The 23,692-nt window shown below is 40.8% G+C and overlaps 1 protein-coding gene across 5 annotated transcripts in view; it reads left to right on the top strand.

Annotated features, from left to right (window-relative positions):
- RASGEF1B (RasGEF domain family member 1B) overlaps positions 1 to 20,266 on the top strand; it is a 433,337-nt gene extending 413,071 nt beyond the window's left edge. For all 5 annotated transcript variants that reach the window (XM_077774800.1, XM_077774796.1, XM_077774797.1 and 2 more), the window contains 10 exons: positions 1,972 to 2,184; positions 2,928 to 3,002; positions 4,590 to 4,685; positions 4,802 to 4,904; positions 6,344 to 6,423; positions 7,687 to 7,782; positions 13,344 to 13,439; positions 14,012 to 14,135; positions 15,742 to 15,814; positions 18,879 to 20,266. In XM_077774800.1, the coding sequence (XP_077630926.1) occupies positions 1,972 to 2,184; positions 2,928 to 3,002; positions 4,590 to 4,685; positions 4,802 to 4,904; positions 6,344 to 6,423; positions 7,687 to 7,782; positions 13,344 to 13,439; positions 14,012 to 14,135; positions 15,742 to 15,814; positions 18,879 to 18,903 (981 nt within the window). In that variant the 3' untranslated portion in view covers positions 18,904 to 20,266. The remainder of the gene's footprint in view (positions 1 to 1,971; positions 2,185 to 2,927; positions 3,003 to 4,589; positions 4,686 to 4,801; positions 4,905 to 6,343; positions 6,424 to 7,686; positions 7,783 to 13,343; positions 13,440 to 14,011; positions 14,136 to 15,741; positions 15,815 to 18,878) is intronic.
- Positions 20,267 to 23,692: the final 3,426 nt, after the last annotated feature.

The following is a 23,692-nucleotide window of genomic DNA, read 5'->3' as shown; positions in this document are numbered from 1 at the left end:
AGCACACAGTTACAGAATTTTTTTCCCTTGAAATGAGAACTTTAAGATCCATTCTCTGAGCAACTTTCTTTTTTTTAAGGTATGTTTATTTTTGAGAGAGAGACAGAGTACAAGTGGGGGAGGGGCAGAGAGAGGGAGACACAGAATCTGAAGCAGGCTTCAGGCTCTGAGCTGTCAGCACACAGCCTTACCCAGGGCTGGAACCCACAAACTGCGAGATCATGACCTGAGCCGAAGTCGCTTGCTTAACTGACTGAGCCACCCAGGTGCCCGTCTGAGCAACTTTCAAATATGGAATACAATGTTATTAACTACAGTCACATGCTATAATTGACACCCTAGTACTTAACTTGTTTTATAACTAGAAGTTTGTACATTTTGGCCACCTTCACCCATTTTGCCCCACCTCACCCCTCATGAGGGATTTAAAGTAGCCCTTGATTCAACTTTGAACTGCTTTAGATTCCAAAGAAAAAGGCATTTTCTTTGAGTGACAAGCATATTACCAAATAGATAGCATCTTCTAAACTGATAACCTTAATGCTGTGTGGAAGATAGGTCTTTTTTGAGGGTTCAATTTTTTAAACACTTCGGTATTTCATTAATGATTTAGAGTGGTCTGTGAATGTAGAGAGAGGAAAAAAAAGGCTCATCTAGTGGACCCATTTAAGGAACTGAGTGGAATATGCACCAGACAAGCTGAGAAGAAGAAAAGAAAAAGAAGGCTGGGTTTGCTTTTTTGGCCTTGCCTAAGTAAAAATTGATCATTTTCAGATGCATACGTAATTTCCCTTCAATATGCAAATATCTGTTCATCTGAGTTTTTGTAACTTTTTGCTCTAGTAAACCAAATTGCCTCTGTAAAATAATATGGTTCTTGTAGGTAAGATGAGATTTCAGTTTTCAAATAATTAATTTCAAAAAATAACATTGTAGTACCTTTTAAAGAGGGATCAAGCAGAGAGCATGACCATAAGCCTGTTTACATCTAAATTCACTGTCCTACTTCCGAGGTATTAACTTAAGGACTGTGTTAGCATATGTACCTTTCTCAGGTAATTTACCTTCAAGGATGATTGTAGTTTGTTTCGCAATTTGGGGCTAGACAAGGAAGAATAAAAGAACTCCATGATTTACATCATGATTAATAGTACCATAGGGTGGAGAGATCATGAAGTTATTTCTTTGACTTAACAAGTGTTTCAAAAGTCAAGAGAATGACATTTATCTCTAATACATGCATTATTTTAAAAACCAATTCCTCTTAAGTGTTGTGGCTCTAGGATGATCCGGTAGCAAACAAGGTGGCCAAGGGTAACACATAATGGGGGGCGGGGGGCTGCCACTTGGAAGAGTTCGGTTGTGAATATTAGCACTGACTCACAAATATAAAAGAAATGGACATGAGTCAAGTGGGGGTCAGATACCAAAAATGAGTATCCACTTCCTGGTAATGCATGTTATATGTGGAAGTCAGGAAGGTGGTTGGGGGATGAATAGAAAGTAGTGACACTTTCTGTCCGGTGGCTGTCTGTGCTCATAGACTAATGAGATTGGGCACGACAGGGGTGCAGAAATCAAGAAAGTGACCGTAAAAAGAAAGTGTTCGGAAAAGGAGGCTCTGAGTTGAGATCAGTGTATTTTAACCTGCCAGGATAAAGCAGTACATTCCTGTGCCAGCCCAGAGAGCCCTTAGTCGTATGTAGTCACTAATCTAAGCATCACCGTGGGGTTTTCGTAGCCCAGCCTGAGTTATACTTTTAAGAGCAGCCTGAGAAAAGAACTATATCTTAAAGGTCTGAAAAGATTTAGTTACATGTCTCCCATAAACTATTAGAGCTAGGCCGAACCCTCCTGTAACTGGCCTGGTGGCTCTCCAACATCCAGGGAAGTACATAGGCTCTGGGTTTGCACAGTGGTGAAAACAGATGTGCAGGACAGGGATGTAATCCTTTGCTTGTTCCCTGGCAGACATACAGGAAGAACGTCCAGCAGATGATCCAGTGTCTTATCCGCAAACTTGCCGCACTCAGCCAGTATGAGGAAGTCCTGGCGAAAATCAGCTCCACATCTACAGATCGGCTCACGGTTCTGAAGACCAAACCGCAGTCCATACAGAGGGACATCATTACCGTCTGCAGCGACCCTTACACTTTGGCCCAGCAGCTGACTCACGTAGAGCTGGTAAGGTCGTTGTCTTCCTTGGCCTTTGTTTGCATCTGCAGATCTGGTTTGCTGTGGCAACCACACAAGTTGTTTGCCAGCAGTAATGTCATAGGAGAGGTTAGAATAATCCCAGTGGGAAATAATCTGTGAAGTAGCTGGAATATGTATTGCTGAGACATTTGAAGATGAACGTTTCTGATGTCAGATGCTGGGAATTCACTCTAAAATAAATACTAAGCAATGGGGAGCCTGGGTGGCTCAGGGGGTTGAGTACCTGACTTCAGCTCAGGTCACCGTCTTGTGGTTTGTGAGTTCAAGCCCCGCGTCAGGCTCTGTACTGGCAGGTCAGAGCCTGGAGCCTGCTTCAGATTCTGTGGCTCTCTCTCTTTCTGCCCCTCCCCCGCTCATGCTCTGTGTCTCTGTCTCTCTCTTTCAGAATAAAATAAAATAAAATAAGATAAAATAATACAAAATATAAAATAAAATAAATACTAAGCAAGCCTGAAGAGTTTATTGAACTTCCTCATCTTCCCCCTCTGCTTTTTTATAGCTTGCGTAGCCGTTCACTATCTTGCATAGCATTGACCTAAGAAAATTGTCTCTGCTCAGATCTTGAAGATGATGACAATATTTAGGGTTAAAGCCTCATTTAACAAGCTGCATAAAAAGTGGGGGTAGTGCCAAAAGTCAACAGGAGGAGTTGACAGTGCATTTCTTCTTGTTTTTTTTAATACTGTTGACCTGTTGGTTTTGTGTTTCAGGAAAGGCTCAATTATATTGGGCCAGAAGAATTTGTTCAGGCATTTGTACAGAAGGACCCTTTGGATAATGACAAGGTAATCAGCCTACCTACAGGTCAGCTCTGAAATTAGAAATGGAATTTCTTAGTCTGTGATAGTGAGTATAAGAGGCAGAAATTGGAACTATTTTGTCTCAGGTTTTAAAATCAGAAAGTTTTTTTTTTTTTTTCCAGGGCACCTGGGTGGCTCAGTTGGTTAAGCAGCCAACATTTGATTTCAGCTCAGGTCATGATCTCATAGTTCATGAGTTTGAGCCCCACACCGGGCTCTATACCTGACAGCATGGAGCCTGCTTGGGCTCCTGTCTCTCTCCCTGTCTCTCTGCATCTCTCCCCCTTGAGCATGCTCACTCTCTCTCTTGCTCTCTCTCAAAATAAATAAACTCAAAAAAAAGAAAGCTTTTTTATCATTAGTCATGTCTGATTCATTGCCGTTTTTCTTAAGCCAGATCTTCAAGTGCCTTTACCATATTTTACCCTATCAGAAACTTGTAGCCTTTTCTTCCTCCTTATTGGGAAATTTAATAAGCAAGTAGATCCAGGATTTGTGGTGATGAGGTAGGAAGTAAAAACATAATGGTTTTAGCAGATTAAATCAGAAAGAAAATACAAGAGAATGCTCTGCTCATGATTCAACAATAACGGGCAGTAAAGACAGGATGCACATCCAGTGCACCGAGTAAGGGACTTTACTGCTTTGCCTCTTGTTGTAAGGTGAATCCCTCATGACAAGTTTATTGCCTACATGAAGCTCACATGTAAAGAAAGTGACACTGAGCATGGACTATAAAATCGGTGTACACACGTAGGAAATTTCTTCCCCCAGGGACCTCCAGAAACATTTCGAGTTGTTAGGAAAAGACTGTATCGCCCACTAATGAAAGCCCCCCTTTGGGAGTTAGGGGTAACAGCTGTTTTCCGGCCTTAGAACAGCTTCCCTCAGTACAGGAAGTGAGGATTAGGTTTTGCAGTAGAAGGCTAGCGGACTCTTTTGTTTGTTTGTGTCTTTTGGAAGGAAGGAAAGAGGGGTATAATTACTTGTTCAAACATGGCCTTGAACTCCGAGATGAGCTTACCTCCTTTTGCTTTTGAATAATTCACCCCACTAAAGACCATGATGGTGTAGACTTCCATTTACCTATCTTGGAAAATAGTTTCTTGCTCTATGATGCTCCAAAATTTTTTCCTAGATTTAATTTTAAGAGAAAATGCTCTAGGCCCCTGCTCTCTCAGCCTCTTCTTGCTGTGTTGATAGCAGTTGGTAACCACACCCTGTTAAGCGTCAAGAATGTTTTAGAACACAGCCAAAACCCTTCCTTTGTCCTTGAGAGGAAAGTTCCCACTGAGAGTGACTTAGTTTCCTGGGAGGGAAGGGCACCATCTTGAATGCATCAGAGTACATTTCTAGATCTTACAGGTATTACTGGACTGCACCAAGAGATTTTGATATTTCTGTAAAAGTCCAGAATGTTAGTAGTTTTCTCTCTCTGTGACCACACCCCCTCAGCTTAGAAAGCTGTCTTAACCCATAAACTGGAATAAAGGCCCATATCTGACAAAGAGGAGAGCCTGATACACTCTTGTTTTGTCTCCAACTCACGTGCTCACTTTGCTCTCTCTGTAGAGTTGCTACAGTGAACGGAAGAAGACACGAAACTTAGAAGCTTACGTGGAATGGTTTAATCGCCTCAGCTACTTGGTTGCCACAGAAATCTGCATGGTGAGAAAATGAGTTTTCTCATTCTCCTAGCTCTATTATTTTTTCATACTTATTGGGGCTGTTGGATCTACATGTTGGATAACTGCCCTCCACCCCTTTTTTCCTTTTCTGTGTAGCCCGTAAAGAAAAAGCACCGAGCAAGAATGATCGAGTATTTCATTGACGTAGCTCGGGAGTGTTTTAACATTGGCAACTTCAACTCCCTGATGGCGATAATCTGTGAGTATTTTCTGGAAGATATGTGTCCTTTATTTTTATAGGTCCTGTGAAATATGTCCACTAAAAATTCACAAACGGTATAGTTTTATTAATGAAAACACTACCTTTTAACCCTGAATTGTTTTAGAATGTTCAGAATGCTTCAAATGTCCAAAGTCATACAAGTACATATACTCTTTTTTAAGTATACATGAATTCATGGGACACATTCAGTCGGTTTGTCCTCATCTGAACATTTATCTATGAAAGCTCATAAGCGAGGTGCTTGTCTAAATGAAGGATTTAAACAAAAATATTTGGGCAGCTTGTGTATCAAGCATTTTAGGGATGTCTGATCTGAGATTAAATTTTGGGATTCCATCAGTGTGGAGAAGAGGGTGCCCTGAGAAACTGGAACATTTCCTGACTGCCTATGCAGTAATAATTACCCAGGGCACCTTATTACCCTAGTACATAAACTTTGCTCCTCCTTTATATCATGGGGATTTTAATACCAGTGACCTTGTTTCTTTTCATTCATTTATTCGTTTCATTTATTTTATACTGGTTGTCATACTACAATTGCTGATAATGACTCTCTTTCACTAAAAGTACCCTAATTGATATGATAAATTATAGGGTTATCCTACACATTGTAGGTATACAGTAAATATTTGAATATTTACCTGACTCTTCAGAGTCAGGGTCAGTTTGAAGCCAGAGAATCTACCAAATTTAATTAAATTCCTTTGATCCTGATAAATCCCCCCTCTCACCAATTCTGTTTTCCATTTCCTTTTTGTTGTAATTTTCCTTATCTTCTCCCTAAAAATGCTTGCCAAGTTTCAGCTCTTAGTCTGCTTTACTTCATGATAATGGTGAACAGATAGATCATCTAGATCAGGGACCTGTAAGTCCACAGTCTAAGTAATAGAAGATTACTTAATTTCTCCCCGTATGCTAAGAAAATGTCAAGGCCAGCCATGTCATGGGAGAAAGTATTTGTAATACACATAGCTGTAAAGGGGAACTTGTATCCAGACTCTATAAAAGACTCTAGGAATCAATAAGAAGAAGACAAATAACCCAATGAAAAAGGGGGCAAATAGTTGGACACTTCACAAAAGAAAATATCCTAATATGTAGTAAGTGTATGAAACAGTGCTCCGCATCGTAGAGAAATATAAATCCAAATCACAGAGTAATACCATTTCACACCTTAGAGGGACTGAAATGAAAAGGACTGGTTGAACCAAATATTGAGGATATGAAACAAGCGGAATTCTCGGGTATTGTTGGTGAGAATATGAACTGGTATTACTACTGTGGAAAACTGGCAGCTTTTTTTAAATAAAAGTTAACTCACACTTAGTAATGAGCACTTTTTTAGAGGATAACTTCAATGACTTATTTCTCTACTTCAACTTTTTCTCCCTCCCCCTGCCATTTTAAATGGAAAGCTGGCATGAACATGAGCCCAGTCTCTCGACTGAAAAAAACGTGGGCCAAAGTGAAGACTGCCAAGTTCGATATTCTTGAGGTATGTGAAGCTGATGCCTTGCTGTTAAGTAACACTGTATACCCAGAAAGTAAAATTCTTCTGTGTGAGCTTGCCTCTTGCCCAGAGAGCGCTACAGAGAAGAAAGCCCGTCTCTCCTTATAGACACGGGGAATGGAAGGGGGTTAGAGTTGGAGGACGGGGAAATAAATCAGGTTGCAGGTCACCCCTTTGGGGTGACCTATCAGTTACATCCCATTGTATGCCAGGGTGGAATTTGGATCCTGAACCACTGGGAGCTCTATTTCAGTGTGGGCCCACTACCGTCACTGATTCACAGTGTCTCAGGGGAAAGCGTCCCATCCCTACAGAAATACTCATTCACCATCCTTTCAGCCAATTTAGCTAACCTGTGAAAAAGTTCTTCTGATATAATTCTGAGCGTAGTAAGAATTGTACGTAAAGGCACTTGTGTTTGGGTCATATTAATGTCATTATTGCCTTGGGGGGTTGGTCCAGCTCTGCATCAACTGTCTTTGGAGATAATAAGTGTTCTTTCCTGAGTTTTCCTCCAAATTGGGAAGTATCATTGGATCTGTTGCATTATGCTTTTATTCATATTGTCTAATAAATTCCTTTTCCTTCTCATAAGATAGTAAGCTTCACTTACTTATGAATGGTTTGTTAGCAAATGCAAAGAATAAGTTCACTACAGAGCATTGGATCACTATGCATGGCTAACCATCAACTGACCCATTAACCTTTAGAGGAAACCAGGAATTGGATTCTTACGCAGGTGTTTGATTCTTTGTTAACAGTTTTAAGTCTAATCTCAACAGTAAACCTGGAATTTGACATTATCGAAGCTGACATACGCTTATTTAAATAAACCAAACCTCAAGAAAGAAACATTTATGTTCTAATGTGTTTCATGCCTGTGTGTGTATATGAGAGGGGTAAATCCTATTCTTTTTTTTTTTTTTTAATGTTTATTTATTTTTGAAAGAGAGAGGGAGTAGGGAAGGAGCAGAGAGAGGGAGACACAGAATCGAATGCAGGCTCCAAGCTCTGAGCTGTCAGCACAGAGTCCGATGCTGGGCTCGAACTCACAAGCCGTGAGATCATGACCTGAGCTGAAAGTCGGATGCTTAACCGACCGAGCCACCCAGGTGCCCCAGGGTAAATCCTGTTCTTAATGAGTTCCCTCACGTGTTGCAATTTTTCTTACATAGAGTTAAGATGATTTTGCAAACTTTCTGCAGATGAGAAGTAAATGGTTACTACTCTTCTCTCTTTTGTGGACAGCATCAGATGGACCCTTCAAGCAATTTCTACAATTACCGAACAGCTCTTCGTGGGGCAGCACAGAGGTCTTTAACTGCTCACAGCAGCAGAGAGAAGGTGTGTGCTTAAAGGAGTTTTATTCTTATAGAGTTCCCATGTTGTTGCACTGAAATGCACAGAGAAGGAGAGTGCTAAAGGAAGGTACCATGTAATTATCCATCATAGATGGATATTATTGTGTTGTTGTGTTATTTAAATGATCATTTTGTAATGTCTTAGTTGTTTTTCAAGCAATAAATTAAGTCCTATGTTAAGATGACTGATAGCATTAGAATAATTTGATTTAATGGAAAATAGACATTTTAGCTCTGCACAAGGTAGCTAACTTAATGTAACCTTTTTTCCTAAAAGAATTAGCTTGCCTCCCATGGTTTAGTTATTTATTTTCAGAAAGTAGGTTAGTTGCTGTAGCATTAGGCTTGCTGTTACTAATTGGATATGTGGGTGGGAGAAAAAGAACGGAGATGATGTCTGAGAAATTAATGGTCCTTACTCTATCTACCCTCCCCTTAAACAATTTAGTACTATGTACCCTGGATTCTGAGGGTCCTGTCTTGCCCATGTCAGTGTTCTGTTTCCTCACATGGAAAGGAAAAGTCATTTCGACATTTAGAGATCATGTTATTTGCCAAGTTAACACCTGGTTATGGTACATGGGCTGATGAAGTTGTTCGATGAGAGTTATTTTTTGCTTAGATTCTATTCATCTTTTAAGTTAAACCGTGTCTTCAACAACTCTTTTAAGATGAGGGTAAAAAACCTTGAGGACATCTCAATCACTTCCACAAAAAAGCTTCAGCCTCAATGATCTTACAGAAAGACAAACACAAAAAGAAACTCCACCTTCTGAAAATGTTAAATTGATTCTCAACAAAATCCAAAATACCAGTTCGGATAACATTTGAGAGATTGTGAATACGTTAATTCTTTTAAAAATAAAGAGGGGCGCCTGGGTGGCTCAGTTGGTTAAGCGTCCGACATCGGCTCAGGTCATGATCTCACAGTTCGTGGGTTTGAGCCCCGCGTTGGGGTCTGTGGTGACAGCCAGCTCAGAGCCTGGAGTCTGTTTCAGATTCTGTATCTCCCTCTCTCTCTGACCCTCCCCTGCTCATGCTGTCTCTCTCCCTCTCTCAGAAATAATAAAACATTAAAAAAAATTTAAAAATAAAGAAACAAGGTCCAAGAGGGGTTAAAGCAAAAGAACTTGCTCAATTTAGACAGAGTGTACCAGCTTTTACACTTTTCTTGCTCGAATCCCAGCACACCTGTGACAAGATTGAAAGAAAAAATCGAATGGGAAGTTTCTTAAGATTAAGCTTCATAAAATCAACACATGGGGGGCTGTCTGCATCTTCTCATTCACCGTCCCAGTTGGATGCAGTGCTCTCCCTGTGGAAACCTCCATGAGAGCCAGGAGACTATAGAATCCTATATCTAAGCATCACTGCTCTAGTCCCGGCCAAAGTCGTTCTCAAGTCCCGCCCCCCCCAAAAAGATTATACTTGTGGGACTCCAATAGCCTTTTCCAGAAAATAATCCAAAGTATTTACCCTTTACATCATTTAATAAATTATGTCTGCTTTAGTTTTGTTTTTTTTTTAAACTCAGTTCTGCGTGAGCATATGAGTCGTAAAACAAGTGAAATCACCGCTGTTAAAGAAAATGCCATTGCTTTCTCACAATTGGTCTCAGAGGCTATGAATGAAAACATCTCTGGGTAAAACGCATCTTTTATTCAAGAGAATTGGGATTTATTTTTCCTTTTTTGAAGTGAGGGTAAATTCTCTTTATTCTTAAGTAACTTAAAAATCTTCTTCCTAGTAACGTGATTAGAGTAATAGCATCTTTAATATTCTTTCAAATTTTAAGTTTATGTGGCCAAAGTGGCACATCTCTAGGTACCATTCTATGGTACAAATCAATTCTGTCTTCCACACAGAGGCCCCTAAATGATCTTTAAGTAGCGAGTTTTCCTGTGGGTATTCAAGCCTCTAGGTTTTTAACCATTCCTCATATGATTACATGGTTGCAAATCCTTTTACCATTTCATTTATGTTTGTGGGAACTTGTTCCTCCCCAACAGCATTCATTTCTAGGTATGAAACCAATAATGCCTTTAGGGCATATTTACCAAGTCTCTGAATTAATATTTTGAAAGGGGGACACCGTTCAATTGGTAGAGTCTATGACTCTTGATCTCAGGGTCATGGATTCAAGCTGCAGATTAAGGATAGAGATTACTTAGAAAACATAAAATATATTTCTATATTTTTGTTAATATTAATTAATATTTTATTTGTCATTTACACTTATAAATATATTACATATTATATATAAATATATTTGTAATATAATATTTATTTATGGATTATTTTATTACTATTTACTAATATATTTGTATAGTAAAATATATATTAAAAAGGGGAAAAAGAACATTTTGAAAGGAAATTGGAAAACATTATTACTTGAGAAGTTCTCCCATTAAAGACATCAATGTCAAACCTCCCAGTTACTGTAGACTTTTGCTCTCTCCTCTTAGTAACCCATACATCCACCTTAGTGCCTGGAAACCCAAAGTCCTTGAAAACCTCCTGATCTTGGGGCGCCTGGGTGGCTCAGTCGGTTGGGCGTCTGACTTCAGCTCAGGTCATGATCTCACAGTTCATGGGTTCGAGCCCCATGTCAGGTTTTGTGCTGACAGCTAGCTCAGAGCCTGGAGCCTGTTTCAGATTCTGTCTCCCTCTCTCTCTGACCCTCCTCTTCTCACGCTGTCTCTCTCTCTCTCAGAAATAAATAAAAATGTTAAAAAAATTAAAAAAAAAAAAACACCTCCTGATCTTTATTAAGTTAGATTTGTTGTAGGGGCTGTAGGTATGAAGAGAATTCTCCATGAGTAAATTAGAATTGGAAGAACCCTGTGAGACTTCTTTCTGGCATATGGGCATAAGGAACAGAACAGTAAAGGGAGATTACTTATATATCTATACTCTTGGAAGAGTGAGTCAAACCATTCATAGTAGATCAGTCCAGCAATCCCACATCTAGGTATTTATCCAGAGAAAATGAAAAGATATATGCACCCCTAGATTTATTGCAGCATGATTTAAAATAGCCAAGATAATGGAAACAGCCTTGAGTAGCCACAGATAGATGAATGGATAAAGAAATTGTGATACATACTCAATGGAATGTTATTCAGCCATATAAAAAGAATGAAATCTTGTCATTTATGACAACGTAGATGAACCTTCTCAAGGACAGTAAGCTAAGTTAAATAGTCAGACAAAGACAAATACCAGATGATCTCTCTTTCATGTGAAATCTTGGTTTCACTATCTCTCTCTGCTCTGTCTCTTTCTATCTGTCTCTCTATAAATGTATTTATATGATCATCTTGCAGGCACCAGGAATGTAAAAGTTACATAAAGGATAGCCTCCATGCCTTAGCCAGGGGGGCACATGACATGAAGTTAGGAAAAGTTTCAATGTCAGTATGAGACAGAATGGTTAACACCACATGAATCTCACTGCCCAGCACAGAGAATAGAGCACAGAGATAAAGTTCTTGCTTAAAAGCTCTTACAGTATGCAAACACTGCACCTTGATAATAACTTGATTTTCATTTCCCTTTTGATGATTTATCCTTATTGTCTTATAAGTGCGTCAATACTATTTTTCCCTTTTTTATGGGCCTCATTGGTTTTTTGGGCGTGCTTAACTGAGGGCAGACCTATATTATTTAATTTAATCCTCACTATAACTCAATAAGGTTGATTCCATTTTAGGTTCCATTTTGATGTGAGGAGACTAGGTTTTATTATACCAGGGTTTGGTTCCCATTAAGGGCCAGATCGTAAATATTTTAGGTGTCGTAGGCCATACAGCCTCTGTTGCAACCAGTCAATTCTGATGTGGAGGCATAAAGCAGACATAGGCAATATGTAGATGAGTAAGTGAGTATGGCCGTTTTCCAGTAAAGCCGTCTGGCCACTGTAAGTTGAATTTCCTATAATTTTCATGCTCAAGAAATATTGTTATATTTTTCCAGCCATTTAAGAATGTAAACTGTGTAGCTCCTAGGCAATACCAAAATAGGTCCTGGACCTGTACTGGGCTACAGGCCGCCATTTGTAGACTCCTGAGTTGTGCTGCCAGTAAATTGGGGGACCACATTTTAAGCTGATTCCGATGGAGTCCAGAACCCAGGCTTCCCAATTAGAGGAGGTCTTTCAAAGAAGGGATGTTCAGGTGTGCTTTTATGACTGTTACTATAGCTGTTTAGTTCTAAAATAATAGAGAATTAGCCAGTAATATTTGAAGGAGAAGGTAAGGAGGGGATCGTTAACTAATTCAGCTTCAAGACTTCCACAGACAATAGTAAATGATTAAAAGTATGTTCAAAGATACTGTCAAAACTGGAGATTTCACATTGGCTATTTCAGCGACCAATGAAACAAAAATAGCCAAACCTTGCTCTTTTTAAAAATGACTTTATGGGGAAGTCCATATTTATCTCTAGAGGTGAAAACTGATATTCCATATTTTTGTGCTTGAGCCCAAAGGTGTGTTTCCCAGACCTCCCATTCATTTAGGATAGATGCACCCCATGAGTCATAAGCTTGGGGAAACTTCAAAAACCTGCTCTCGGGTAAACAACTGAGGCCCACGACCTGTGTTTGGAGCGTTATTTGCATTGTAGCAGATTTAGAATCTTCAGAAACTTGTTGGCGTTTGAGTAAAAGTGGAAGTTACTATGTCGGAGCTTTGTTCTCTGTTCCTTATGGAGTTAATAGGATTTAAGATACTTCCTTAGAGATTATTATTTTAGGTTAATTAATTAAATACCCCCTCATCAAATCAAAGATATGAAGCAGAGAAATCTTACTGAAGGAGGTTTATTGTTTTTCAAACAGACATTCTAATTTGCACATTTATATTCTTCCTTCACTTGGACACATCTCACAACATATTGTGCAAGGTACTGGTTAGGTGATTTCCCATGAGGACAGGTACTTACACGTTCTGTTCCATGAAGGCCAGGTTTACTCAAGAGGAAGTGTGTAGCAACTATTACCTAAAACCCTGAGCTCTCATATTATCTTGAGCAATGAATGCATCTAAGAAGAACTTCATCTAGAATGTGGAAGTCTAAATGATCTAACAGCACAGATTGTAGCAGGGGGTTGTGGCATGCATCTTGAAATCTTGGGACCCACAGCGACAGGTATTCTGTTCATATTTTGCTCTAACTAAAGGGGTTGCTAAATGAAAAGCAAGAGTTTTTTCAGATCTTTTTCCTTTGATTATGGCCAGACCTTTTAGTTTCTTATATGCTGTTGCAATGGGGAAAACTGCAGAAACTACCCGAAGCCATCCACCTCCTAATATTAGCCTATTGTCTTTGCTGCGTTTTGGTTATTCATAGCATTTGCATCTTAAGCAAAATTATGTAAGGGAGGAAACTGCTGTCATGGGAGGTAAACAAAACACTGCATCTTAATTCATGCTAGCCTTTTATGTTATCCGGAACTAATGCTGTTCATTAATTTCTCGTATTGCTTGATGAGAAGCTAAGTATTTATTTGCGGAACAAACCAAAATCTTTTGTTTTCTCTAGATTGTGATACCGTTCTTCAGTCTTTTAATCAAAGATATTTATTTCCTCAACGAGGGCTGTGCCAACCGCCTTCCAAACGGCCACGTCAACTTTGAGGTAAGGATGGGCTGCAAGAGTCTGCACAGAGAGGGGCCTTCAATGTTGCATCTCAGGCCAGGCAGCCTAAGCTGATTCTGAAATTCTAGAATCAATTTTCTCTTTCTCTGCTGTGTTGTAAAAAAATAACAATCCTGGGGCACCTGGTTAAGCATCCAACTTCAGCTCAGGATCTTATGGTTTGTGGGTTCGAGCCCTGAGTTGGGCTCTGTGGCTGACAGCTCAGAGCCTGGAGCCTGTTTTGGATTCTGTATCTCCCTCTCTCTCTGCCCCTTCCCTATTTGCACTCTGTCTCTGTCTCTCAAAAATAAATAAACATTAAAAAATTTTTTAAAAAAGAAAGAAAATAACAATACTAAGTAGAAGAAATTAGCTGCAACATTATTATTAATTGATATCTAGAGGTACGTGAGTACATTTTTACTTATTCCTCGCAAGTACCTATAACGAGTTTTTATCAAATTAAGAAAATCATGTAGTTCAATTGGTTAGAAGCCAGAGGGAAACATTAAATGGAATATTCATGATTTCTGATGACTGCTTTTACATTCTTTTCTTTTATTCTTTCCTAGAAATTTTGGGAACTGGCCAAACAAGTGAGTGAATTCATGACATGGAAACAAGTGGAGTGTCCATTTGAGAGGGACCGGAAGATCTTGCAGTACCTGCTCACAGTACCAGTCTTCAGTGAAGATGGTGAGTAAGCCTTTCAGCTGCAACTGCCAGCAGCATCCCAGACCCTGCAATTAGGAAATTAGTGTATAAATGCTTGGTGTCTGGCTCCTCATATAGTAGGAGGCCTGTCTCCTGACCTATTCCATTTGAGAGCTTTCTGTTGAGTAAGAAACCGTACGATTTATCCCTAAAATATTTGAATCAGTCACTCACTCTTCGCCCATAAATAGTTTCTGTGTTTAAGCATTCTTTTTAATACTAGATCTGCGGAGCTTTGGGCACAAATGGAAAGTTTTTGAAGGATTTTTTCCCCACTGTTTAGACTTGCTTCATTGGAGAAAAAAGTGTTTTGTTTGTGGTGTGTTGATATTAAAAGTAATTTGGAAAAAAAAAAGAATAAAAAATAGTCGCTACCTGCTGCTATTTGAAAAAGTAGTAGAAAATCTTGACCCATTAAACAGTAAGGAATTTGGGAGGCATCTGGGTGGCTCAGTCGGTTGAACATCTGACTTTAGGTCAGGTCATGATCTCATGATCTCATTTGTGAGTTCGAGCCCCGCATCAGGCTCTGTACTATCAGCTCAGAGCCTGGAGCCTGTTTCAGGTTCAGTGTTTCCCTCTCTCTCTGCTCTTCCCCCTGCTCATGCTCTCTCTCTCAAAAACAAACATAAAAAATTAAAAAAAAATTTTTTTAATGTTTTTATTTCTGAGAGAGAGAGAGAGAAAGAGAAAGAGAGAGAGAGTGAGCAGGGAAGGGTCAGAAAGAGAGGGAGGCAACAGCATCTGAAGCAAGCTCCAGGCTCTGAGCTAGCTGTCAGCACAGAGCCCAACGCATGGATCGAACCCACGAACCATGAGATCATGACCTGAGCCGAAGTCAGGTGCTCAACCGACTGAGCCACCCAGGCGCCGCCCCCCCCAATTTTTTTTTAAAAATTTGGAAGAGAGTTAAAATTTGTAAAAGACTTGGGAATTTATTTGTTCTGCTGATCTTTCATATCCTAATGTTCAAGTAATCAGTCATATCCTTAACAATTTCTCATAGTAGATTGATAGTATTTGTGATAATGACTGATGTGCATTTTGCACTAATAATACATGTTCCAGAGGGGGCTTGACTGTTTATTAATCTCTACAAATGGGATTAATAACCCACTTTAAAATCATTGGATGAGTTTCCTTTTGATTTACAAATAAAAAAATATTAGAGAAGTGAAAATTTGGCCTAGAAAATCTGGCTTTATAGCTTCTAAAGGTTTTTTAAAAATCAAGGCTACCAGGAAAGGATCCCCTCACTTCCCCTTCTTCATAAAGAACATAAATGTGAGGGTATGGTAGCATCATGCGGCTTGCATTTGTAAGCTCTTGTGCCTCATAAACCATCAGTTAAATAAGTGCCTTTTTGGCCTAGAGCCCCTTGGGTTTTTGATCCGAGATGACCAGTCAAGGGCAAAGTGACATTCCGTGTTCTTCATGAAACTGTGATGCTTCTCAGTTGTAATTGGATATTTTAAAGAGTTTTGCTGTAGGGGTGGGCTCCAGTTAATCAGGAGATGGATGGGGCTGGGGGTAATATACTAGGAGAAGGACTCAGGGTTAATGCATTCTTACCTGTGGTTGATTGTAGCGCTCTACTTGGCTTCCTATGAAAGTGAAGGACCTGAAAATCATATAGAAAAGGACAGATGGAAGTCCCTAAGGTGAGTCTCTGCGCTTCTCGTTGCTGGTCTATAGGCCGTGTTGTACATACCTGAGGAAAGCCACATGCTTTTCTGTGGGGAGTCCCTCCCTGTGTGTTCAGAGTCCTGTCTGCTCCTTACCTCTTGTCAGCCGAATCTTTGTGGCTTAGAATCCTCATCATTCAGTTTTGCCATCATTCAGTTTAACCGCCTTTCACTTTTTTATACTGTCAGATACACAGTGGCTCTGCTCTCCTTTCTTTTTCCTGTTATTTTATGGAGTGAGGAACTGAAATTACACCATAGTATGCTTGAAAGAACACTGACTCTCCTCCTCATCTAAAAGATAACAGGTTCAGACTGTATTTCTGAATAGTTCTAACACTAAAATTTTATATGACCTGAGATAAAAGAGACCCAAGAACCAGTTGGCTCAGTCAATCTGTGTCACTCTTCTTAGTGACTGGATCTTAGTCCCCACTTTGGTTTGAGAGAGAGGGAATTGGGACTTTAAACACAGCCAGAACCTATTCAAATTTTTAAAAATGTGTTCATCTATTGGTATTTTCAAGCAAATGTATTTAAAAACAACAAGGATGGCTAAATATATATTTTAACCATTTTAGATTTTAATAGATAAAATAGGCCAAGATATAGTAATCATGTAAGCAGAATTGCTCTATTTGTATTTCTCACAGCCTCTGGGAACATGGGCCTTTGTGTACTAGGGTGGACGAGCACATTGCTCTTCTTCCCACAGTCATTTGGGAGTTGTTATACTCGGTGTTGGGCTAGGTTTCATAAACCAGGGTGTCTGAGATATATTTGGTTTTGTGTGATTTCATTGTTTCAAAGGAAAATTTAAATTTTCTTTGTGCCTCTCAATGAAGAGGGATGAGGTACAGGGGCGTTGGAATTATTAGTCTTAAAACACGTCATGGTGATGGGTAAAGGACTGGACATGTTTTTTTGTTTTTTTGTTTTTTTTTAATACCAGACACAGACATAAAGAAGGTGTGGCCAACAGGCTTGTTGGGCTGGTGCTCAGTTCTCCTTTCAACGGCTTTGTGTGCCTTCCAGTGGCACATTTATATTAAAACTTGGTATTATGCTGTGTTGGTATTAAAGGATATTTACTGCACTCTTAAGCGTTATTCATGTATAAGACATGAGCTTCATAGTCCACATCTTGCTACATAAGGAATTTGGGAATTACTCCTTCTTGTCCTTTTTAGGTGAACTTTGCCTTCCACACCTCTCCTCTTTGCAATCCGCTTTCTTTTATTTATATTTTTTAAAGCATGAGGTTGATATGGCCCCTGAGTATAGCTTAACTCTTGTTACTTTTCCTAGAGATTAAAAAAAAAAACAAAACTAGAAAGCAGGTAAATTGGCTGTACATAACTGATACCTGGTGTCTGTATTACCCATGAAATCCAGACACATGAATATAGTCCAAACCTACCACCTACTCCTTTTCCAGTTGTTATTCTTTTCTGATTGTTATTCTTTTATGCTCTATTCCTATTGGTGGGTGGTTACTTTGGAGGGGTTCGTAAGTCAAAGTATAGATCTAATTGTAGAATTTCTTCCTATGTCTGTATGCACTGTACACATAGTACACAGTACCAGTTAACATTTGATTGGTTGAAATGTGACCAAAGAATTTAGTGGAGAATTTAGAAATGTGAAGCGAAAAAGAGAGCGCCCTGGACTGGCTTAAATTCAGACACAAACCCGTGAATCCGTCCGCAGCTGCACTCAACTCAAAAATGTTCAGTAATAATGCTTCTGATAAGCATTCGTTGAGGGACCGGCCCCGGCACAAATAGCGTGACTGGTATAGAGGGAAATATGTATATCAACACAGTGAAGGTGTGTTCTTGGTATAAAAGATTAGTTTCCACATGACAAGTGTTTGTTTTTTTCAATTTAAGTTTATTTGTTTTCGAGAAAGGGGACTGGGAAGGGCAGAGAGGAAAGGAGAGAGAATCCCAAGCAGGCTCAGCATGGTCAGACATGGTGCTCGAACTCATGAACCATGATATCATGCCCTGAGCTGAAATCAAGAGTTGGACGCTCAGCCAACTGAGTCACCCAAGCGCCCCAACGTGAAAATTGGTTTTATGGAGCCCTGAAGAGCAAACTCCCCCTTGAGTCTGGGTGTAAGCCATGCACTCTGCCCTTTCCGTATCCTGTGTAATGTCAAGGCCCTGTCCCAGTGCCTCCCCGTCCCTGGCCCGTATCTCCCCGGGAAGAGTCTAAGCCAGTCTTCTGTTCCAGACCAAGGTGTTTTTTTGTAGCTCACTGCTTCTTATCTCTCCTACAGTGTGAGCCCCAGAGGGCAAGCACGGGGTCTTCCTCGTGTCTCCTGCAGTGCTGGGCGCCTGCATTGTTGGGGAATGATGCTGGGTTACTGAAGGTGTTGGCCCAGGCATAGTGATCACCAAGACGATAAAGAAGGGAAAATGGGCTATGATCGTTTGCAAACCGCCGTGTGTTACGTGGGTACGAAGACTAATGATTCTAGAATGATAGTACCTACCTAAAACCTTGTGTGTACATTATCTTTGAAGGCAATAAGATTATTTCACCTACACGCTTTTCCTGCTGGCCCTCGAGCCGTTCAGTCAGACACATTCAGCAGTGGCAATGACAAATAGGGGAGACACCTTACTTGTCACTTGCTATTTAAATGCTCTCAATGGACATGTAATGTGAAGATGCTTCTACTTACTGAGTAAAACCATCTGTGATAAGACCAGTGGAGACTCTGAAGCTTTTTCTAATTAATGACTCTCGTTTGGCTTTTTGCTTTTGTTTTAATATAAAGCCACTCAAAGATTTACCTAAAAACAAAGCTTTTGCTGTCTCCATTGATAAATACTTATTTGAAGTGACCAGCAAGTCACTGGCACAAAAACCAGAAGGACTTCAATGCTTCGTATTTTTTTCTTTCTCGTTTTAACTACGTGTAATCAGACTTAAAGCCTAGGAAAGGTGAAACTAGTATTAGGCAGGCATTTGAAACCTGACTGAAATAATCTGCCACTCCCGTTCTCATCCTGTCTTCTTTATAACGCAGGTCCAGCCTCTTAGGCAGAGTTTAATGAACGGGGACGCAAGCTGTCACTGCTGCTGCTGTCGCTGGGATTGCTGAGGGCCTGGCCTTTTGTTTTCTGGCATCCAGTTCTACAAAAACAAAACAAAACAAGAAAACCCCCGCGCTAAGTCCCCGCGAGCAAACTCACTGAAGAGCAGATGGGGAACTTGTTTCCCACAGCTGACAGATTGACTCGGATTTTGTGAGAGACTGAAATGTTCACTGAAGACACTTGAGAAAGAATCCTCTACAGATCCCAGCTCTGCACATGATTCATCTTCTGGAATTTCCATGTGAATCACAGCTCTGCACCTGGATGGAGATTTCTTTTGTGTGTGTGTGTTTTTTATTTGGTTGAACATTTGCTGCTAATGGGACTTGCCCAGCTGAGCGCTGGCTCTGAGGAAGCCCATGTTTCTTTGTTAACTTAATGAAAAAGGGAGAGGAGGGAGGGGAGAAAACCTTCCATGTGGATGCCCACTTCAGCCCCGTGGTATTGCCAGGAGGGGTAAGACTGGTTGAATGCTGACTCTGGACTTTGTTTCCCCTTAGTGTGTGCTGTGTTTTGAAGTCCTCTCCTCCCTCTTCCTGCAAGGTTTTGAGTTGGCTGCTGGTTAGCAAACTCCTTTTTACCCATATAAGTTATTTAATATAATGAAGCTCAACACTGTGGTAGGAAAATAGCCACTAGGAAAAAAAAAAAAAAAGCAGAGTTCGTCATTGGACTGCTTAATGTTCTCGAAGGACTTTTTGTTTTCTCTGCCCTTCTGAGCTGTTTACAACTGACCACTGTGTTCTAGGGAATGTATTTTGCAGTAGTTTTTTGTTACTTAGTTGTCCATCATGCCAGTTTTGTTTTCCTCTTGTAAATTTAAATGATCTGACTCTAAGGGTCTTGGAAAAACCCACAGCCTAATTACAATTTAATTTTTTGAGCAGACTGATTTTTCATTACGTTTTTGGAGTCTGTCGGTGACGAAACGTGAACAAAGAATAAATTGGCAAAGTGACCAGCCCCTTCCCCTCCACGACAGCAGCGAACACAAGCAAATGGAAAATATCTTGCAGTTAACTCACAGGTCGATCTAGTTGTGAAATAGTTCGCCTTGTTAAACATCTCGAGAAGTGTGTAGTTGCTCTGCAAATAGCCATTATATTTATTTACTCTAGGAGAAACCGTAGAGTAGTAAACCACGCTAATGAGCAAAGCAAAACATCATGTTCAAAACAGAGACGTATTTGAGAACTTCATGACCTGGTTTCGAAAAACAGCATGTGTGTGTGTGCTGCACGCCATCTCTGCAGACCTGAAACGTCCCCCACATTGTCCCTTTACAGCCATCAATATATTTTACACTCTGCGGCCAGAACTCGTGGGGTCTCTCTTGTCTTTTGTGGACGGGACAGTGGGGGTGGGGGTGGGGGCTGCTGTCAAAGGAGTTCAACCCAGGTGACTGGCTAGGAGCGCGTCCGTCCTTGAGAAGCTGCCAGGCACTTTCCAAGTGTTAGCCATGGATCAGTATCCTCCCCCCCCATTTTTGGTGCATATTAGTAATAATAATAATAATTTGTCTAGGGCCACATAGCTAATGAGAGCCCCAAAGGTTTGAATGACGACCTCTTTTTTTTTCTTTAATGTTTATTTATTTTTGACAGTGTGTGCGGGGGAGGGACAGAAAGAGAGGGAGACACAGAATCCGAAGCAGGCTCCAGGCTCTGAGCTGTCAGCACAGAGCCTGATACGGGGCTTGCACTCACAGACCTCATGATCGTGACCTGAGCTGAAGCCAGACGCTCAGCTGACTGAGTCACCCAGGTGCCCCTGAACGAGGCCTTCTGATTTCAGAGTCCAAGCTTTATCATGCTGCCTAGGGTTCTCCAACTTCAGTCTAACCTCTCAAACTTGCAAACAGCACAGGGATCTTGGTTAGGTGTAGATTTGGATTTGGAGGCCTGGGGTGGGGCCCCATGATGTTAAGGCCATTGGTTCTAGAATCTGCCTAGAGTAGCAAGGCACCTCACAATACTGCTGCTTTGTCCTGAGGAATGCTTCTCCCTGGACTCCAGGCCCCTGCAGTGGTTGCCATGACAGCAGTGATGTTTATCTCTCAGCCATCTACACTCAGGGTCAGCTACCTATGGGCTGCTGGCCAGGTCTGCCTGTTTCGCAGGGCCCACGAGGTAGCAGTGATTGAAGAACAGCAAAAGAATAGTATTTTATGATATGTGAAAATTACATAAAACTTAAATTTCAGTGTCTGTAAATAAAGTGGGACACAGCCACCCGCATCTAGTCATGTATTTTCTTGTGGCCGCTTTCTGCTGTGGAGTTTTATAGTTGTGGCAGAGCCTGGGTGGCCCCCAAAGCCTCGAATATTTACTTTCTGGCCCTTTCCAGAAAGTTTGCTGACCGACCCCTGATCTAAAGTGGTCATTTTGAGCATCACATAAATGAGTTTGCAAAAATGCCATAAGGTCACTATCATAGCATTCGATGCATAAATGTGGCTGCTGAAAAAATTTTACTAAAGTGGTATTAGGCTTACAGAATGTGATTCTAATGCTATTTAAACAAAACTTTTTTCACGGAAAGAGTTCCCATTCTCACATAAACTCTCTTAGTTTCTAGATAAACCAGGGGTTTAAATTGCGTACTTGAGTCATCTATGGAAATCATTTACTATTCTTCTCTTTGTGCTGTGTGAGTATTTGGACTCCCCCCTGGCAGGTGATAGCTACATGTATAATTCATGTGATTGGATGGAAAGCTGGGTAAACACAGCACAAACAGCACCAGGCCACGTCAGTGCATAGATTTCAATTCACGAGGTGCTCTGTCCAGGCACGCCAGACATTGCAAAGAAGCAGGCTTGGAGCTGAGGCCTGGAGGCGGCTGTAGAACAACCTGGATTTGGTAGGGAAAGAAGAATGTCCCTTTCTCTATGTGGAGTGTCCCTTGCGTTTGTGGACAAAGACCTGAGCTCCTCAGGGGTGGCCTGCCTTTCATCTAACAAAGAACATCATTGGATATGATTGTCCCTTTGATGTTGAAGGTTTTCAGCTTCACCTCTCCGCTTGGCCTGGCCCTGGCACCCCTGCCCGATTCCTTACCCGGCTTGTACTTTTCTCCCAGCACACTTCTTTCTGTGCTTTTCTTTTTCTAACCGCTGCGTGTGTGGCCCCCACACTTAGCATCTCCAGAAGGCACAGCCTATCGTTGGAAGCTGCGTTGCTAAACCATATAGGAATGTTGCTGTAGATTATTAACATCTTCTACCTTGTGCTGGGGTACGTCTTGTTGACTCGGTAACCTGTCTCAACAAAAGACAGTGCCTGCCTCTATTCCAAACATATCTCACTATCCTCATGGCCAGTGCACAACTGGGGGTAATGTTCTTTTGGAGCCAAGGGTTCAAAGGAATTCCTAAATTCATTTCCTGGAGGTGAGGGAGGGCAGAATGTGGTTAGTTACCAGGAAACTACTAACTAAACACCTAGAACTCAAAGATATTCTGATAACAACTCCGTCAGCTTTACCCTTAAGACATCTTTTCTTATTTTTTAAAGATTTTATTTTTAAGTAATCTCTATCCCAACATGGGTCTTGAACTTACAACCCCAAGATCAAGTGTTGTATGCTCCGCTGACTGAGCCAGCCAGCCGCCCCAGCCTTAAGACATTTTAAGGAAAAGTATTTGCCAGAAAATTGAGGCACTTCTTGGATTAAGTCAAGCCACAGGTTTTTTTCTGGATTTGAATGATCAGATAAGTCACTCTGTTTTCTGCTTCATGTAATCAAGATCACCGACTCCACTACATGCTAAGGAAAGAGATGGTGGGGCTTGAGGTTCGTGTATCTAAACCTAACAGGTTAGGGACCTAACATTCAAAATGAGCAAATAAGGCTTGCTCCATGCCAGGAGACCACGGCCCTAATTCTATATTAAAAACCAACTCCTTCTGGGGCACCTGGGTGGCTCAGTTGGTTTAGTGTCTGTCTTTGGCTCAGGTCATGATCTCGCTGTTCATGGGGTCAAGCCCTGCATTCAGCTCTGTGGTGACAGCTCAGAGCCTGAAGCCTGCTTTGGATTCTGTGCCTCTTTCTGTCTCTGCCTCTCTCCCGCTTGCACTCTGTCTCTCTTTCAAGGATAAACATTAAAATAATTTTAAAAAAGAAAAAGAAAAAATTTTAACTCCTTCTAAAGGGTATATACATCTGCTTTTTTTTTTAAACGTAATGCAATAAGGAAATTCCCAGGTTGCTAATTCCCTTTTTAGGGCTAGCAGGCTTCAGCAGGCTTAATTCCCACCCTGAAAGCCCAGGACCCTCCTTCATTTCTCTACAATTTGATTGAATAAGAGAAGAAACACCCAAACGTGTGTGATCACATTCTGGACAGTATGAGGCATCTGTCTTAGAGTATCATTAACAGTTAGCCCACTTAAGTGTAGATATGTACACAATTCAACATTTTAGGATTTCTAGACAGTGTTTCATAGATCCTAGTTTTGGGAATTAAAGAGGAAAAAGGGAGCTGAAGAAAACTATGTACTTCTTGACGGGTGCCAAACCCGTGGGTTTTCCACCATGAAACAAAGTTTGCATTCTTCCCCTCTTTCCACCTACGCCACTTGGACAAAATGATAGCATGAAATCATCTTTCTCTGGGTGAATTACTGTGGGAAAGTAAGTTCAGCAGAGTGTATTGTCAACCTGGCTGAAACATGGCAGTTGGAGGACCGTGGGCACTGTTAGATTTCTTGCAAAGTAATTATGAATCTCGTAAGGGCAGGTG

This window comes from Crocuta crocuta, unplaced genomic scaffold (genome assembly GCF_008692635.1).
Source record: "Crocuta crocuta isolate KB4526 unplaced genomic scaffold, BGI_CrCroc_1.0 scaffold237, whole genome shotgun sequence".
NCBI lineage: Eukaryota > Metazoa > Chordata > Mammalia > Carnivora > Hyaenidae > Crocuta > Crocuta crocuta.
This window is presented reverse-complemented; position numbering and strand designations above follow the sequence as displayed.